At 44.2% G+C, this 19,937-nt stretch overlaps 1 protein-coding gene across 1 annotated transcript; it reads left to right on the top strand.

Annotated features, from left to right (window-relative positions):
• Positions 1-9,402: 9,402 nt before the first annotated feature.
• Positions 9,403-18,467, top strand: TMX1 (thioredoxin related transmembrane protein 1). Its single transcript, XM_055803660.1, has 8 exons — positions 9,403-9,601; positions 9,723-9,838; positions 10,682-10,727; positions 11,248-11,376; positions 12,556-12,601; positions 12,686-12,787; positions 14,528-14,597; positions 15,332-18,467. Exons 1-8 carry the CDS (start codon positions 9,447-9,449, stop codon positions 15,502-15,504), a joined length of 837 nt encoding a protein of 278 aa, XP_055659635.1. The 5' UTR covers positions 9,403-9,446; the 3' UTR covers positions 15,505-18,467.
• Positions 18,468-19,937: the final 1,470 nt, after the last annotated feature.

Here is a 19,937-nt window from a genome sequence, read left to right on the forward strand (position 1 = left end):
AAGTGCTGTCTCCCTTGCTAGCTTCACTAGGGTCAGAAGTCTTGTTCTCTGCCTCATTAGATGCTCTTGCTGCTATTTCTGTGCCACTCTGCTTGATTCTTTGATGCTAAACACTCCATTTGAGATGTCTTGTTTAAAGAAAAAATACCAACTTGATTCAAAACTCTTTTTCCAATTAACCAGCAGCGGGCTTTCTGCCAAGAGTCAGCCACTCTGTCTCCTTCTGAACACAGAAATGCGTCCTGCTTTCAAGGTGCTGTAGCGCTATTTGTGGCACTGTCTGGCACAGTGCGGTTTGATCTCAATAGCAATGACACAACTAGAAAGAGGTTGGCATCAATACCCATGCAGGGCAGGCCGAAGTAAGTGAAAAAGGGATGTAAAGAAAAGGAGAAATGAGGCAATTCCCCACAAAGAATACCTGTGGGATATGCAGAAAATCAGACTATCTTCCCCTCTCCCCATGGCCCTTCTGACCTCAATATCCACGAAGATGTTCTAATCTAATCTGATCTAATAATCCAGCATAATCTTCAAGAGCGTCATGAACTGCATCTCACCAGTATTATCTAATAGCAGTGAAGTAATGGGCCTGTTACAGATTATGTTGTCTATCTGCAAGAATTATTTTTGGCTTCAAAAGCAACATTACTTCCTCACTAGCTACCCAGAAAAACCTCTTCCAGCCTCTGCTGGAGAGACTGCAGTGAAAACGCAGGCTTGGTTGTTACAGCCTGTGCAAGTGAGGCTGGTCTGCTCTGCTACGCAGGCTGGTGACTGGGAATACATCCACATGCAGCACTGGCCACAATAAACACTTTCTGGTTCTTGTTGCCTGGATCCAGCTTCTCACATTATGTAGGCTTCATTTCCCATGGTGACAGGGAAAATGTAAGGTATACTGACATCTCCTCTGCCTCATGAATTTTTAAGAATTTAAGAATTTTTAAGAACTTAAGAATTTTTAAGAATTTAGAAACTGGGCTTGAACTGGAAGGTCTTTACTGGCTGAGTATAATGAGTTAAATATGGCCTATTTCTGTCTTGTCTGAACGAGCCCCTGTGCACGTAGCATCTGATGGAGTTCCAAAGTCAGTACAAAAATACCTGCACAGACCTTCCTCTTGCAAAAGTGACAGTTTACAAGAGAACAGTTTTAAGAGCATTTTCCCTAATATGTCCTTGGACACCCTTAGGCAGACTCCTGTGCTGGCCTCAGGGCAACAGGTTTCTTGTCACTAAAATACAGTAAATGGGTTTCAATCAGAACAATATCCACTGCCTCCTGGAACCAAGGGTAACTTTCAGATTGGTGCAAAGTGATGTAAAACCAGCAGGTCACTAGGGATTTACAGCCATATCATTCTGGAGTAAATAAATACTTGGAGGGCAAGAGATGGTCTTTTTGTGCCCAGCTCTGCAGTTGAGTGTGCAAGACAGTACTTGATCCAGCTATCCCTCTATACACACAAGCTTTGCTGTGTACTCCGGTTTGTATATCTTTTGCAGCGAAACATTATCAGCAGAGGAAGTAGCAACACCTACATTTCTGGCTGCCCAAAATTTCCCACTGCAAGCTCCTGCTTTCCGTCTCTTCTCATTTTCCCAAGCTGAAATCTTGCCTGCTGATGTTTTCCAGACCACCTAGCTGCCTCAGAACAAATATTCCGGAAGGTTTCTGCTAAAATCAGTTCAGCAGTTTGAGACAGAAGCTGGGGCAAACAGGAGGCTTGTCTCATGCAATGCTAATTCTCACCTGTGTTCCTCTGAGGTTATCTCACTCTTCCCTGATTTTGATCAGAAACTGGAAATTTGGCAGTTCAGCAACCCTTGCTTCGGGAATACGCCTTTTGCAAGTCTCATCAAAGCTTGCCGAACTGTGGCTGCATGATGCTCTTGTGACAACAGGTGTGATGGTGAAAGAAGCAGGATCTAACCTAGGAGCTGTTACAGCACGGCCCTGTGATCTGAACAACAGTCTGAAAATTAACTGGCTTTTACACCAAACGCAGATTTCTTCACTGTACCTCTGACAGGAGACAGAAACACTGTTTGTGAAGAAGTGAAACATGAGCTAAAACAACAGCATGAAAGATCAGTCTCTGAGGAAATGAGTAATTCTGTATGCAGTGCAGGGGAAGGAGGTCAGCAGTACACAGGGGAGGGGACTGAGGAGAGGCTGGTTTTTAAATACATGAATATTGAATTCCTTTGGTAGGGGAATTCCTCCTGTATGCGGTATCAGGCAGAAGTCTGGGGGGGAAATAAGGACATTCCTTTCTTATTTATTCTTCCTTGAAGGTGTGCTCACAACAAAACTCTGCTCTGAGAAACGCTGTACTAATGCAGGACAAAACCTTGCCCCAGAAAGCCCACATGAATGCAGGGGATGGCAGCACAAAGGCAACAGTGGCAGAGCAAAAGGTGATGCCGTTAGTGTGGTGGCAGCTGAGTATAGTGAAGTCCTCTTGACGTCTGGAATGTGGAGAAAGGCAAATGGAAACTGCTGGAGTGGGAAACTGTTCTCTGGCATAACGCTAACTATTTTTAAGATGTGATAGACTGTGCTGTGAGGGAAGAGCCAAAGGATGGCAAGATGCTGGGGAAAAAGCTGAGGGCAGGGGAGAAAGAAATCGAGAGATGGGAAGGGGTCAGGTTGCTGGAGTAAGAGGAGGGTTTGGAGAGCAGAGGGACAGCTACTGGCACTCGGTCAGTTTATCAGCTGCTCTTCCCTGAAGTGTCAAACACAGAACTAGAAGAAATGCAGTTTGAGGAATCCAGAGTGTTAGAAAAGACAACAGAGGGGTTTGCGCAGGAGAAGCAATGAGAGCAGCTCAGCTCACCTGCCAGTGCGCCCTGGTCTGCGGGAGCTCTCTGGGCTCCACTGACAGGACAGGAACTTTGACGCTTCTCCCCACACGTGTGTCACGATCCCAAACCAAATCCCACCTGGATGTCCCCAGACCAAAGAGGCAAAGCAAAGAGGAAGATGAAGCTCACCAGGGCTGCAGGGTGGCCTTGCAAGAGAAGGAGGGGTGAATCTTCAAGGGAGCAGAATCTCTTTGACACAGCATTTGATATGGAAAAAGAGATAAAAATTATTTCAGAATATTGGCACAAAAGAGGTAAAGCAAATGAATAAACATGAGAGACAATACTAATTGTCTGAAACACAATCTGTTTGACTTTTGGTTTATAAAGATCTCTCCACTTTAGTTCCTATGGTAACTATTGCGCAAAACCACACTTTTCCTAATCATCTCCACAGAGTTTAAAGCAATTTTGCAATCCAATCAAATGTAAAGAAGAGTATTTGTTTTTGCATTGAGAAAAGTGCTACCTAATGAGCAAACAGTGACTGGGAGAGGCCAGATTTACAATTATGACCCTAGAGAGACACTTAATTACTGAATAATTTGCAGCTACTGGAGTTTCTTAGCACATAGGGGAAAGGCTGATGGATAGTGGTTGTGAGAAGGGCTGTTGCAACTCTGAGGTCTTCCAAGCAGTTTTCCAAAGTGAGAAGGAGCAAACCTTGCTGCACATAGCATTTTCACCAGCCAACACAAACTGCAGTCAGGCATGGATTGCATAACGGCAAAAGCTGAGACTGTGAAACTCTTTGCTCACGCTGAAGCTCTCAAGAACCTGAGCCCCTAACACAGGGGCTTCTGTGCTGAGGCAGCTCAGGTACTGGGGAGCAGAAGGCCGAGGCTGTTGGATAGGAATGTGCTTTCCAATGGGGGTTCTCCAAGCACAGTCCCCTGTGGAGGGGAGTTGTCTGCTAATCCTCCCCCAAATGTGTACAGCATGAAAGCCATGCTAACAGGCACCAAGCCCAGTCTTGCTTCTGGGAAGGCAGTGGCACCCTCTGTAGGCTTCAGTTTAGGCAGGTAAAGTTGAATTAATACCCTTGATACAGAGGGTATCTCTCCTCTGTAGGAGGAAGCATTGATGCATGGATTGTCTTCCTGGAATGAAATCCAGAGCTACAGCAAGGTAATTAGCTCTTGACTTTAATTCTTCTGACACTGAAGCCCAGAAAACTCTTCTGAGTGGAATTCTAAATGCTAGCTTTCCCAAAAGGATGAAGCTGCAAACAGTCAAATAAAGTAGGCAGGCAGTTTTTCTTCCTACAGCACTACAAAATGCACCCGTAGGCCTGCCTGGGACTTCCAGGGTCAGCCTGATTTCACCTTGGGCTTTAGAACAATGACTTCATGTCTCCTGCCTCGTATGATTATATGCAAGAAAGCTTTCTGCATCATCTCTTGGCATTTCATAAATACAGGCTCTGTAAATGAGGCCAGGGCTCTGATGCTCATACCTCATCCAGGGATGCTTGCTGCAGACCTTGGTCCGTGTTTTGAAATACTTACCTGCCCAGCACACTGACATCTTCAAGTGGTCCTTCAAAAGGTCAGCCCTGGGCAGACAGCCTCTGTGCTCCTACTGCTCATTCATCTGGTTTAGTGTTCAACTCATTGTCAGGACATATAAGGGTACTTAAAAAAAGGAAAAAAAAGGAGAAAATACTTAAAAATAGAGTGGGCTCAATTTGTTCACATTTCAAATATAGATGAACTAACATTCTGCAAAAAAAGCAAAAGAGTGGGTGAATTTGCGTGTAGTTTTTTTAAATGATTTTGACCACTTACAGAATGAGTTGAATTATGAAAATTTCATTTCTATGGCTTTAACTTTGGGGAAAATGTTAAGACATTCAAGCTTTTTAGTCTTTTTTTCATTTTCAGCTCAAAAGAAAACAAAACCCAAAGGAAGCAGAGTCTTTCTACTCCCACTCCTACCTGTGGGTTCTGATTTTGTGAGGCAGAGATGTCATCCAGAAAAGGATGATTTCTTGATTACACAGGCATTTTTTACTTTATCATCTTTCATCCTGTATCAAAACCAAACAACTCTGTGGGCAGGAGAACGTATCAGCCTTGTTTCCTGGGCTCAGTGCCTCAAGCTGAATGTCCCCTTGTCTGAGAAGTGATCTTGCCGACTGTAGCTTTCCCTGTGGTTAAGATACTCATAATTCCTTTTCCCTTTGTTAAGCAATAACCTGGGTTTATGCTTCAGCCTCTTTCTGTGCATCAGCAGTACTCAGTAACTGAACAACTCTTTTAATGAAACATACAGACGATATTTTTGTAATGCCAGCCTTGGTCAAAATGTGAGCTTGTGTACTGTGGTTGTGTTGGCACAAAGGACTGTAGACTGACCACAAAATCCCCTCTACCTCAGCTCCTTAGAAAAACAGCCTAAAGCCAGAAGTACTTGAACAAGGAAAAAACCCTCTATGTTAACAGCTTGAAAGACATCAGGGTGCCCCTAGCAGGAAATACAGTTCATTTCTAACTGAGGAGGATTTTCTTCCTTCACTCTCTTCCCCATTTAGAAGCAGCCTCAACTCTACCACTGCGTGGCAGTGCTGAAAAAGAACATGAAAAAAACTCACTAACCAGTGAACAAATCAACTCAGCAGGGTGGAGCTCAGCCCACGAGGACAGAAAGTCCCTGCTCTGCACTGTAGGGTCAGTTTTGCAAACAGGCATTTGCACCTCCTGACCTCCACCAGCAGAACTTCGTTCCACTAGAGGAGACAGTGTTTTGCTTGGGGCCTTCTCAGAGGATGTGGATATCAGGGTTTGCTGAAAGGAAGGCTGTGGGCAGTCTGATAGTGGTCCCCGAGGCTCAGGAGAGTTCTCACTAGTGATCCTACTTTCCCCTTTAAGTGATGGTGCAATTGGAGGCCGACGTTTGTTGTAAAGGCAGGATACACTGTGCTCTCAGCACAGATCTCAGCAGACAAACCTCCTCCTTCCTGCAAACACCATCACTGAATTTTAACACGAGCATAGCACCTCTGGCAGGCAGGCCCAGGCATTTTTCCTCGCTTCTGTATGCAAGAAAGCATGGACAAACTCTGCAATAAGAGAAAAGGTTAAGGACCTGTAGTAAAACTTCGTTAGCGTGTGTTGGCCTACAATTTAACTCTGGCCAACTGTGCAAGGAAAGAGCCATACCCAAGGATCCCTGTTTAGATTCAGGACTAAGCAGAGAAGGGCAGTGCCAGGATGGTCTTAGAGACAAGTTACTCAAGTTGGTCAAGACCAGAATCACAGGGCTCCACAGCCTCACAAACGTAAAAGTATCTGGTATTGCTCCCATGGAAGAGTATCACACCTCCAAGAGAGCCTGAGGGGAAGAAGAGGATTGGGCTGTGGTGACTTGTAGAGGAATTATAAAGGAATGAAGGCAGGTTAATTAACATTATTAATATACAGCTGTGGGCTTGCTTCAGGGGTGGTGGGTTGGCTGGTGTGGATAACATGCAGCTGTCCTGGCTCTTGCTAAGTAGTGAAACAGCTCTAGGGACCGTATGGAAGAGGAGCAGCCACTGAAGAGAGACATGGAAGAAACAGAGGGAGGAGAGAGAGTGCCCTGGAGGTAGCAGAGACAAGGAGAAGGATGCAGCAGAGGCAAGAAGCGGGTGGAGTGGCCTGAAGAGGATGAAGGAACAGCACAGACAGTAGATGAACTGTTGAAACCTTGTGGGGGATTGGTGGCTGTGCTGGGGCAAGGTGTGACAACTACTTATTGAAGTTAACCTGGTATGTGATGGTAAAAGCCTTGTTGCAGCCTACTAGTTTTTTTGTGCTGCGACAGTGACTACTGGATTAAACCTGTGCTGTCCCTCCACACTGCACATTTCTGAAAGTAAGTCATAAAGCAACATTTTTTTTTTTTTTTTTGCAAATCTGGTGTCACCGTAATAGAGCAGGCACAGAGGAAGGGAAAGGAGGTAGTGTTGGATGATGTGTTTATTTTTTAATATCGCTCAGGGCCATCCAATGTTTGCTTTGTTGTTAAATTTCTTTATTCTTGATCCTTGGGCAATGAGGCAGACATTTCTCCAGTCAGCTTGGGAGGGCTGAGATGAAGAATGCATAAAAGATGTGGTCAAGGCTTTCTTGTTCTCAAATGCCTCAAAAACTTACAAAGAAACAAGGCAATGTTAATGTAATAATAACAGAGATAAAAAAATTCACAACAGTAATTACCCTTAAAATTTTTACTGGAACCAAGCAAATGCTGCATAAAGTCATACTTTTCAGGGTCTTCCAAGCTGTTTCCTTAGGGAGTTTGGTGTGCCTTTGAAGCTACTCTTTATTTACAGTGAATGCCTATTAGCTCCTTTCTCCTTGAGCCTAGGACCATTAAATGGCAAAATCGCTTTTCCTGCCTCACAGTTCCATAGGTGCTCTTCCATGTGGGACTCAGTCCCAGAAGAGTTCTGCTGTGGTATCGTCTAAAGGCTGTGTTGCAATTTCTTCTGTTGTTGCCTGTATGCCGTCACATTTTTTTCTTTTATTAACCTGCACATGAATTAAATCAAATTCATCCTCCATGCAGTCATCTGTTTGGATGTGCTGAAGGAAGGGACATTCAGTTACCCTCTCATTCACCATGAATAAAAGGTGGGAACATGTTTCTATCCATTCTCTCCAGGATGTAGATCAGAGCCATGTTGCTTGGTAGCCACCCAACCTCTGCTCCACTTGGGACACATTTGTTTATGCACTTATTCTTCAATGCATCTTAAATTATCAGGATGTATACTGCTACCTTGAAGAACAGAATCACCTAAGTTGGCAAAGATCTTTAAGATCATTGAGTCCAACCATTAACCGAAGGGAGTTCTTCGCATCTCATCACTGGTGCAGAACGGAGAAATTCTTGGATTATCAATAACAAATTTAAAAAATTATGACTAAAATGGAAGGGCAGTGAGCAGGGAGAGTGCTGTAAGCAGTGATTTATTACTGAATCAGTGAATAACAAGCTTCATCAAGTGCTTATTAATCCCTGAAGTGTTCTTCTACAGAAATGAACATACACATTGTACTGCAGAAAAGTTGCCAAAATCTAAAAGAAAAAAAAAAACCAAAACCAAAAAACCCGAACCCCAAAGGCTGATTTATTCTTTTTCCTGCACTGGTCTAATGGCTGCTGCAGTCCAGCTCTCCCCACCTGCCAAGGGCTGAAGCTGTGGGCTATGAAATTATAGCAAAGGCCCCTTTGAAAGATGCAGGGAAGGAAATGATCCAGGCGGAAAAGGCAAGGTGGCATTATCACAGCCACTCCTGACAAAGAGCTGGAGAAAACTGTGGTCGAGAAAGTATGTGCATATGGGGAAAAAAAAGAGGTTCCTTCCACTGAAAAGCTCAAGGTGCTGACAGATTGCAGTGAAATGATGTGGGATTTGTCTGCTCATTACTGGTGACCTTTTTCCTGACTTTTGCTTGAGGATTAAGTACTCAAGTACTAAGTTACTTTCTGCCAGAAGTAACTAAAGCTGTGGCAGAGAGAAGCAGGGGTTGGAGTGAGGGGAATCTGTCCTCCCTGTGACCTCATATAGCAGTTTCCTCCCCTCATGGTGGCCTGCCATCTGCCCCAAGTGCTCAGGGCTCTCTCCCATTCTCCAGGCTGGGAACGGGGCACAGGGGAATAACACAGCTGTAGTATTTACTGTGGCTTATTTTGTACCTTGCAGCTGTTTGTCATCTGGGTGCAAAAAGCAGAACTTTCAGAATTCCAAAATGCAGGTGTTTTTTTAAGTGTCAGTGCAAGAAAGGACAAATAAATCCCACTCCAAATGCCTGCCTTACACAGAGGGTCCTAAACTGAGTCTTCACTATCTAATGTCTGAAATGCCTGTATCTGTCTCTAGCTCTGCAATTCAGTGTGGCGAGGATGCATAAAGATGTTTATCTCTCTGGATAATTTTGTTGCACATCTTTTATATTGGGAGTTTTGAAGATTTTCCTTAGCTGCGTATTCAGACCCTTGTCTACATTGTTACCAGTTGCTCTGGAGCGGTCATGAGACATAAGTGAGTTTGGATAGCTTGGTCATTCTGCATCTCTTTGCTTTGTTACAGTTGTCAGAAATGGAGAGGCAGCAGCAGAAGCGTGCATTGGGCACAGAGAGCAAGCAGCCTGTGCAGGCCCCCTTGCTGTCCAGCTGTGGGGGGCTGGGCTCCCTGGGGAAATGGCATCCCACATACAGCAGCAGGGGGGAAGCAATGACTGTCCACAACGCCGGGAGCAGGGCTTGCCACAGCAAGGCGTCACCAAGCCTGTCCCGGCTGCCGCCCGTCCCACACCTCCAGTGAGGACCGCGGCGGGGGGGCGGTGCCGGCTAGAGTCGGAGGCGGGAGAACCGGCGCCCCCCATTGGCCGGGGCAGCGTCCGCGAGCCCCTACAGGTCCACTCTCAATAGGCTGCCGCGCCCCCTGGGCTCTCCCTTTGGGCCCGCCCACAACAAGCGAGCTTAGACACGCCCCCCGTTACGCGCATGCGCTTGTCCCGGAGGCGCGAGTGCGCAGGCGCCAGTGTGTGCCGCCCCCGGAAGGCAGGGGCGGGCGGCGCGGCAAGATGGTGGCCGCCGGGCGGCTGCGCGCTCGGCTGTGCGCTTGGCTGTGCCTGGCGCTGGCGGGCGGCTCGGCCGCGCTGGGGAAGCAGGGCCCAGTGAAGGAGCTGTCGGACGGCACGTGGCGGGAGCTGCTGCAGGGCGAGTGGATGGTGGCGTTGTGAGTCGCTCGGGGGTCGCTCGGGCTGCTGGGCCCGCGGGGTGGGGGTCTCAGCGGCCCGCTCTGAGGCCGCGGGGGCCCGAGCGGTGCAGTTCAGTGACAGGCTTGTGCTGCCCCTCAGCTACGCCCCTTGGTGCCCCGCCTGCCAGAGCCTGCAGCCCGAGTGGGAGAAGTTCGCCGGGTGGGGCGAGGACCGGGAAGTGAACGTTGCCAAAGTGGATGTCACGGAGCAGCCGGGTGAGAGCCTGTGGCGGGGGCGGGCTGGGCGCTCCCGGCGCCCTCCCCGGGGCTTTGGGCTGCAGAGCGCTCGGGGCAAACCTTCCCTGCCAGTGTACGTGCTTCTAGGAAACAAGCGGGATTAGTAGGAAGTAACGAAGATCTTCCATGGAACTCTGCCGAAGGCAGATTGGTCTGTGTGAACTAAACGCTCAGGTCTTTCTTAATAGGTACAGGGGACAAGAGGATTCCTCTAGAGAGTGATTCAGAGGGTTTCAAGGAGGCTTTTTGCTTTACTCTTAAAGCACCATACAGAGTGAAAATGTGGTTTCTGCCTTCCCTGTGGTAGTGCCTCTGTTTGTTGGTAAAAGGGGTGAGAGTGAGAAGTCTGGTATCCTGCAGCTGAAACTCACTGCTCTGAATTGCCCTCACGTGATTGTGGGATATGTAAAAAATTACCTTCTCCATGCTAATACTTTTCTCCAAAGTCACCATGACTTTTGAAATGTGCCTCACTTGGGATTATCTTCTGCAAGCACTGGAGGTTGCGGATCATGTGGGAAGAGGAGAGCATCTCTCTCTAAACAGCTGCAGCCAAAATAGTCAAGTAGAATAGTTATCTCCAGGCATCTCCGCCCCCCTCCCCCCCCCCCCCCCCCCCCCCCGGAGAAACTTTCTCACCTTTTGTCCAGAGACCTTTCTTTTTTAGACTATGTGCAGTACTTAGATATACATATGTTTGAGCTTGATCACAGAGTTTGATACCTGGGGTAGCAGCTGTTTTTATTTTGGTGTATAATAGCATTTTTACTTTTTCTTACATAAGAGTGGTCTACTGTTCTGAAGATAACTGTTTTCTTGCAGGATTAAGTGGACGATTTATCATAACAGCTCTTCCTACCATCTATCAGTAAGTATGCAATGCAGCAGGATTTTTTGGAGGAGAGGGGAAATATTTTTTTTCCTTTTCTTGGGAGCACATGAATGAGATTTACCATGCTCTTAAAGAGTGTGAGTTACTTTACCCTGAGACAACCACTGTCTTACCTGCTGTGACCTTACAGTACTGCCAGTTGATTCTTTTTCTTTTCCCTTCGGGCCTTATTTATTCTATTTTTTCATGGGTGTTTCTATTTTGCAATCTTTTCTCCACAGGTTGATTGCAGTGCATTTGTGTGGCAAGTGCATTAGGAAGATCACTATCTTTTTATGGAATTGCAGCCTAAAGCTAGCCAATATACACATGGAGTCAAGATTCTAGAAATACTTGTAGACAATATTTTTTGGAAAATGTTTTAGAGCTAATATCATCTAAAGCAAAGTAAAACTTTAAAAAAAAAAAGGTGAGGTAATGGGAGGGAAGATGTTGAGTGGAAGCAAATGTTGCATGCTTGCATTGTCTAAAATAAAGGACTTTTTTTGGTTTACAGCTGTAAAGATGGGGAGTTCAGGAGATACCAGGGTGCAAGAACTGTAGCTGATTTCGTAAATTTCATCAGTGACCAGGAATGGAAATCTATTGAACCAGTTTCATCATGGTTTGGTCCTTCCTCTTTCCTGTGAGTTTTTGGTAGGGTTTTTATGGTAACTTGTTGTCAAACATGCCCACTTTCAGGACATGTTGGTACAGGTCCTTAGGTGTGCCACACCTGGTGCTACCTCCTTGATGATGAGCCGCTCGTGCAGCAGCTCTGTGCTGGTGAGAAGTATGTGAACATGATGGTGGGTGGTCATGCCTCCTGCAACAGCTGTGGGAGGGTTGTGTGTGCTAGCATAGCAGAGATGTCCTGAGGAAGGTTTACTTTAAGGCTTTAAATAGTTATAGGCTGTATTGTTTTACTGAACTCTTGGAGGTAACTTACACTTGAAGTTCTTCTTTTGTTTATACAGCAGATGTGTGTTTTGCCCAGCTAAGTTCTAGGAGATCAGCAAGAAAACCTGGAAAATAATACAGCAATGTAGTTTAAGATATGGGCTGGCCGTTTAAGAAGACACATCTGTAGCAAAGTTAAAAGCAGAGTGGAAGGGTGAATGTTCCTTCACTGAAGGACAAGTGAAGTGGGGAGACTGTAGTTTGAGAAGAAACCTGCTCAAGAAAAAGAATTTTTTCTACTTCTGTGCCTTTGAAGTGCTTTTAGTTGTTGCTGCACGTGCTGTGTGGTGGTTTCAGAGTACTTCATGAACTGTGAGGGATAAAGCATGTTGGGGACACCATTGGTTGTGGCAAATGAACCCAGTTGTTTGTGGTTTTTCTTCTGTCGGAGCAATGATGGCTAAAACACTTCTGTGCTAACTGTACTGTGCTTATAGCAGCGTTCAGTTTATGAATTTTATTTCAATAAAATCCGTAGATGCTCAATTCTTAATATCTTGAATAGAGCTCCAGCTGGTTTCTGATAGCCTGTTGATCCAAATGTAACTTAGAACAGAAGCAAAAGCAACTAAATTCATATGTTAGCAGATCCAAGTCAAGGAAGTTTGTGAATTCATAGTTGTCCATATGTGGAACATTGTACAAGCTGATGTTGTTACCAAAGGTGCCTTATGGGAAATGAGTGTTTATTGGCATACAAGACAAAAAAAGAAGGTAAAAATCAGAGTAGTTAGAAGGAAAACCAGCTGTGAGCAGAAAGTTGTTCAACATGGGACTAAGTAATGACCAGCCAGGCAGATCGGAAGATACAGGTTTGTGAGCAGCTTAAAGATGTTTTCAATTACTTTTTTCTGCTTTGTTTCAGGATGAGCAGTATGTCAGCTTTGTTTCAGTTGTCCATGTGGATCAGGGTATGTGCTTAGATCTCTACTTTATTTTTTAACAGACATGATATTCAGCTATTCTTGAAATGATTCTCTTGTCTTTTATTCCAGCACTGCCGTGGCTATTTAACAGAAAATGTTGGAATACCGGTCTGGGGCTCATATGCTGTTATTGCGTTGACAGTTGTATTCTCAGGAGTAATACTGGGACTTGTAAGTGAAACACTTGAAATGGATTGGCTTGTGACTACTGTGTATTACACTAATTCCTCCTCTGCTTCAGTCTTTGATAGTAAGATGAGTTATTCTTGGGGTACCCAACACCCTGAGCTGGAAGACCGGGACGGGGAGCAGAGTGAAGGCCTCATAATCCAAGGGGAAATGGTCGATGACTTGCTACACCACTTAGACACACACAATCTGTGGCACTGGGTGGTTTCCCCCCAGGGTACTGAAGGAGCTGGTGGAAGTGCTCACTGAGCCACTTCCCATCATTTGTCAGCAGTTCTGGATAACCAGGGAGGTCCTGGTTGACTGGAAGTTAGCAGATATATCGCCCATCTTCAGGAAGGGCTGTAAGGAGGATCTAGGGAACTACAGGCCTGTCGGCCTGACCTTGTTGCCAAGGAAGATTATGGAGCAGATCATCCTGAGTGCCATCACGCAGCAGCATGTACAGGACAGCCAGGTGATCAGGCGCAGTCAGTATGGCTTTGTGAAAGGCACATCCTGCTTGACTGACCTGATCTCATTCTGTGGCAAGGTGACTCACTCAGTGGGTGAGGGAAAGGCTGTGGATGTTGTCTACCTGGACATTAGCAAAGGTGTTGAAGCTGTTTCCCACAGCATTCTCCTGGAGCAACTGGCTGCTCGTGGCTTGGAGGGCTGCACTCTTTGCTGATAAAGCGAATTTAAAAACCTGGCTGATGGCTGAGCCCAGAGAGTTGTGGTGAATGGAGTTAAATTCAGTTGGCAGCTGGTCCCAAGTGGTGTCCCCCAGGGCTCAGTGCTGGGACCAGTCCTGTTGAATGACTTTATCAATGATCTGGACGAGGAGGTTGGGTGCACCCTCAGTAAGTTTGCAGATGATACCAAGTTGGGCGGGACTGTTGATCTACTTGAGGGCAGGAGGCTCTGTAGAGGAATCTGGACGGGGTGGATCGATGAGCTAAGGCCAGTTGTGAGGCTCAAGAAGGCCCTGCACTTGGGTCACACCAGCCCCATGCAACGCTACAGGCCTGGGGCAGAGTGGCTGGGAAGCTGCCCAGCGGGAAAGGGCCTGCGGGTGCTGGTTGACAGCTGGCTGAACATGAGCCAGCACCGTGCCCAGGTGGCCAAGGAGGCCAACAGTGTCCTGGCTTGTGTCAGAAACTGTGTGGCCAGTAGGGCCGGGGCAGTGATCATCCCCCTGCACTCGGCACTGGTGAGACCGTGCCTTGAATCCTGGGTTCAGTTTTGGGCCCCTCACTATAAAAGGGATGTTGAGGTGCTGGAAGCTTCTAGAACACAAGTCTAATGAGAACTGGCTGAGGGAACTGGAGTTGTTTAACCTGGAGAAAAGGAGGCTTAAAGGGAGACTCCATCGTGCCCTACAACTACCTGAAAGGAGGTTGTAGATAGGTGGGGGTCAGTCTCTTCTCCCAGGTAACAAGCGACAGGACAAGAGGCAACAGCCTCAAGTTGTGCCAGGGCAGGTTTTGACTGGATATTATGAAAAATGTCTTCACCAAAAGGGTTGTCAAGCACTGGAAAGGCTGTCCACAGAGGTGGTGGAGGTGCCATCCCTGAGGTATTTGAAAGATGTGCTTAGGAACAGGGTTTAATGGTGGGCTTGGCAGTGCTGGGTTGATGGCTGGACTTGATGATCTGAACGGCCTTTTCCAACCTAAATGATTCTTTGATTCTGATACGCAGGGTGTTTGGAGATTTAAACTTATCTGTCTTTGGTTTCAGATGATGGTGTTCTTATCAGACTGCATCTGTCCATCCAAAAGGCGCAGACCCCCACAGTACTCTGATTCAGGTAAGCCCACTGTATACTTTTAATTCAGTGAAGCTGTTTGGTAAACATTATATAATAGATATCGGTCTGTAACTTGTGTCTGCAGGACATGAGATTTAATGTAGAATCTTACACTTGTGATTGATACTTTGCTTTACCTGCAGCTGTTTGCCCTTAGGGTTTATAGTGGGCTTGCATTTTCTATTTAGCTAAAGCTAAACTATTCTTAAACAAATTTTTTTAGGAGAGGAAAAAAAATGTTTTTACAGCATTTTCATACCTGCAAGATAGGAAATTCCATATGTGAAGGGAGGTAAAAGTTTTCAGTGGAGCTCTCAGTGTTGTTAAGCTGGGGGTTTTTAGGACCAAAGTGAGGATTAAAAATGAATTTGTGTTTCTGTGGATGGTAAGTGGTTCAGTTTGGGGTTAGTCTCTGGAATTTTTCAAGGTGGTCTTAAAAAGTAATGGAAGAAGATCTGAATGCTGGTTTATGGTTTGTAGTAACCTGACTCATTTTTTTCAAAGCTGGAGGAAGTTTTATATTACTCTGTCTAGGTAGTCTGTAATCTGTTAATACTTGTGGGTAAATTCACGCTAGCAACAATTCTACATAAGATGTCATCTTAAGTGACTGACACTGGAAAGTGCTACCTGGATTAAATTAAATAAAATTCTGTGCTAGCCTGTGGTGTTAAAAAAAGTGTATTTCACATGGTAATGGTATTTGTGTATGCACATTTTCCATTCGCCTTAAGGAAAGCTAGCTCCAGAGTCAGCTCAGCTGCCAAAAAAGCTGGATGAAGAGCAAGAAGCAGATGAGGAAGATATCTCAGATGGTGAAACGGAGGGTAAAGAGGAGTCCACCTCATCACCGAATGCTGTTAGGCAGCGCCCAGTGAACACTGCTGCTACAATGGCTAAATCTTAGTTTTATTTGCATGCAGGATTAGTGTTTGAGTCACCAACTCAAAAGGAAATAAATATCAAATCCTTCAGCTTGAAGGGAAGAATGACTCCTGTCATGGTAATACTGATGTGTTTCACAAATTTTGGGGGGGGAAAAAAGCATCTTTGGCATCAGATATTCAAAACTAAAATATGCTGTTGCTAATGGCTGAAACTTCTCCTGTCTGTGCAGAGAAGTGCCAAGAAGTAATTTGTGTGGCTTCTTGAATGACTTGTTCTATAGGGATTTATTTTTTTTAACAGAGTGTAAAGCAGTGTACTTGTTGCATTAGGGAACATTAGCAAGGAAAATGCACTAACCTGTTTGCTGTTAAAGTATTCAGAAAGGTTTCTCAGTATAAATTTATCTAATTGTACTCTGAAGAAATGCTGAGGGGAAAAGTTCCTTCAGTTACGGGACATGTTCCAGGCTTTTCATGTGACAAAACCTGCTTTCTGCTGTGACAATGAGTGCTATAAACCCCTCCAATCTTTCTTCCAAAGAGGTTAAAGTCGCTGTCTTCATTCAGAGGAACAGAGGTTGTGTTCTGAACAAAAACTAGAGAGCTTGTCTCTGCCATCCTCCCAGATGGAAATTACCACCAGCACTTTGTGTAACGTGGATCCTCTGGCTGACCAGAAACCTACTATTTACATAGACTTCTTTTAGAAAAGGCTGTAGAAAAATATGTGAGTTTCTTGGCTAAGTAATTCTTCTCTAGAGAAATTACAAATAGCACCATGAAGTCTTGTTTGTCTCAGTGACTCTGATTCAGGTAGGAATAGTTTACATCTAGGGTTCTCTGCTGAGTGCAAAACCTGTTCATTCATCCTGCTGAGTGGCAGTAAATCATCAGTGATTTCTGCTCAATCAAATTTTACTGCAAATTCAGTCGGGCTGTATCTGGTCTGAAGTTGAAGTAACTGCTTCTGAATTTCTTTTGCAGAAAGTAATCTTTTCTATTTTTGCTAAACCCTCTTGAAACAAAATACCCTGATTCTTTCTTTAAAAAAAACTGTAGTCTGCTGTTTTCTGTATGGTATTTGTTTTTACTCTGTATAGAAATAAAAAGAATGCACATGCGCATTGGACCAAGTGTTACCTTGCATCGCTTGTAAAGAATTTTCCATATTCTTTCAGTGAATTTCCAAATTATTTGTGAGGGAAGAACTGGCCTAATATTGAGCACACATAGGTGTTTTGACAAGCCTGGTTTTGCTTTTTTTTTTTTTGGTTTCAGTTTGGGGTTTTGTTTGTTTTTATGTTTTAGTTGGCTTTTTTTTTTTGATGTTGATCTGAGTGGGTTTGCAGGACTGGCAGTTGATAAATCTGTGTCGATAGTAAACTTGGTCGTGAGTAATTAAGACCACAAACCTAGAAAACCTCTTGATATTTTCATGCAGCCTCACTCTAAAGCCAGGCTCTCCTAGTGATCATTAAGAGGACAGAGCATCAGACAAGGAGTTCGTAATGAACTCTGTGGGATATGAAAGATATATTGGAAAAAACAATAATTGGAGCTCTCGCAGGTGAATCTGCTTGTAAAGCTGTCAGGAATACACCATGGTTTTTGTCAGTCTTGAATGCTTCTTTGTAAGTGGCATTTGAAGTATATCTGATAGATCATAACTCATCCTCCACGTTGCGTATGGAAAAAAGCGATTCAGCTATCCAACTACCCAAGTGAATCTTCCAACAAGTTCTTAGGTGAGTAGGAATGAGTTGTTCTGTAAGATGTTCTGGAACTTCCTCCTTTGACAACTTCTTTTTTCTATTCCTGGACATTGGTGCCCTGGAACGACTTAGGACTTCAGTGCTGGGTTAAGTGTTAGGGAGATATAACTGATGCTTGAAAGGGTCCTTGTAATTAAAATCTGAGTGCTCCTGTCATTTTTAAATACCAAACTTTTCCTGGTGTTTGAATGAAGACCACTGTGTGCCATAAATGCCCTTAAAGGTGTTGGGCTTATGGGATTGCCTTAAATTCTCTAGAAGCTTAGATTTTAGCCTTTGTCACTAGTAAAATAAAGCAATAAATCTGTGATATGCTGAAGAGAACTAGTAGCACAGTCTCTGATAAATGGTGTGTTTCATTAGTTTTGAGAGGGCTTGAGAAGACGGGATGCAGGAATGCTGTATGCTTTCCTTTGTTCCTGTGTTGTTAGGGGAAGAGTGTTGAATTGTTTTAAAAGTGGAATTATACGGGCTGACTCCTGGGAATATATTTAAATGTAGCTGTTATACATGCAGGGGTTTCTACTTTTTCAGTTACTTTAAAACTGTTTGTGCAATATAGAAAGTATATACTGATAACTTTTGGCTAACTTTTAACAGAACAAACCACCTCTTTTTTTTTTCTTGCTGTATTTCTAGACTCCTGGTTTAACAAGAACTTCTAGCACTAATTTACCTTGCCTTTGCCTTCTGCACACCTACCTTTTCTTACTGCCTCCCTGCCTTAGGCAAGTAACCAAATTTCAAAACTGCCTCTTAGTGGTGTTTCTGGAATCCAGCCTCTGTGGCAGACCTATGCTTGTGATTAGTGTTAACTTCTGTTTTGATTATCCATAGGCAGACTGTGTTTGCAGATCTCTGTAAATCTTACTGTTTGTATTTTTAATAACGTTATGGTTTTGTCCTGTGAATATTTAAGTTTCTTCATATTTTTTTTAAATAATTTAAAAAAATAGTCTGTATTCCAAAGATGTTTACTGAGGCTGAGCGAAGATTGCAATGTAACAAATGTGTATAAGAGCCTGTCTTTTGTGTGTATTGATGATGCTTGAGTATCAATTTTGTAAAAGTCAGACAGTCTTTCCGTATTACCACCTTGACCAAGCATGTCCAGCCAGTTTCATTCCAGAAGAATTAATTACCTGTAACAGTACTTTTCTTTTTCGATGTTTCTGAGAGTCTTCAAGTAAAAAATAATCACCAGCTTTGGATTCCTGTGTTTGTGTATTTATTTTTTTTTAACACTGTATCTTGCTGTTTAGCAATGAAGCAAAACTGCAGCTATTTCCATGGAAACATGATTGTCATAACACTATAGCTAACACACCATTTGTGCTGAGTCTTTCTGAAAATAAAAGTTTGAATAATACTTCAAAGTAAAGCTGTGCTGAGGTATACTTGTGGTTTTTTCAGTTGAGACTGGTTTGGGTACCTCACAGTGAGCTGACCACTTCTCATTTTGGTTAGATGGTTGGTATGGTTGGGGAAAGCACTTTCACACGTACCAGGCTTCAACAGTGATGGTCGTAAAGTGAGTTCTTGTGCTGCAAAAAGAATGTAGGCTGGAGTGGACAAATTCTGTTTAAAATTCAGTTCTTTGTAACTTTTTTCCTGTATTTGCGTAAAATGCATGCAAATTGTATTTCAGCTACAGATGGACTCCTCCCCTCTTCCACCTACACACTGTATATCAAATCTTAACAACTGAAGGGGTCAACACTGGTGAGTTTGTCTTGGAGTGGGAAGCTCAATTCAGAATTATATGGGATCTGAAATGAAAGAGGCTGCTTGAGGAGGAAACAAATCCAGACAAGGTATGCTCACAGCACTAATGAGTAACAGCCGGCCCAGCACAAAATTTGCCATCAGAGTTCCCTTACTCTTTCCTTCATCTTTTCTCTTAGGAATGAGCATTGAGAATGTGGTAGTTCTAGCATGTGAGTGCTTAGTCTGAATGCGTAGAGTTTTCTGGAAAAGTGCTGTAAGACTCTTGCAGTTCCTCCCCAACAGGAGTAAGGAATACGGATTGCCTGGGGACTTCAGTGGATGCTCATACAAACCTAACTTCCCTCCCTTTCCACTCAGTGTATTGCATATAACAAAGTGATTGCCAGTCCAAAGGAAAAACAGGGCAAAAAGTCAAACTGAAGTATATTTAGATAGTTAAAATTGTTGGGACTAGCCCAATGAGAAACAAAAAAGCAATTATGCTTAGGCAGCAATTGGTGTTTGCCGGATCGCCAAAGTCAGCTGTAAGTTTAGTTTTGAAGTGAGTAGTTTCAGTTATGACAAAGGTTGATGGGGAAGGAGAAACTTCAGTGTCAGTGTGCTGTAGCACTGTTTCGAAACACCGAAGGACAACATCAATTTTAAGGCTTCTTTGCTTTAAAGAAGAGGGATTCTATCTCCTGCAGCTGTCTTGCCTCCTTGTTTGCAAGTTCTTGGTTTGACCTGAACAGCATCATCTTTGGCTCTTCCCTGACTTTTATTTCTGACTGCTATTCTGACTACTTAATACCTTACAATCTGCTCTTGGGTCAGCTTTTCTTTGCCTTGCTGAACTCCTTACCTTGCTGTGGGCTTCATGAACTTCAGTAACTTTGTAGAGATTCTGCCTCAGTGTGCCCTTTTTCCTCACTATTCCGTATTTAGCACTCTAAAACTTTCCAGATACAAGTTTC

The sequence above is a fragment of the Falco peregrinus genome, chromosome 1, assembly GCF_023634155.1.
Source record: "Falco peregrinus isolate bFalPer1 chromosome 1, bFalPer1.pri, whole genome shotgun sequence".
NCBI classification, from domain to species: domain Eukaryota; kingdom Metazoa; phylum Chordata; class Aves; order Falconiformes; family Falconidae; genus Falco; species Falco peregrinus.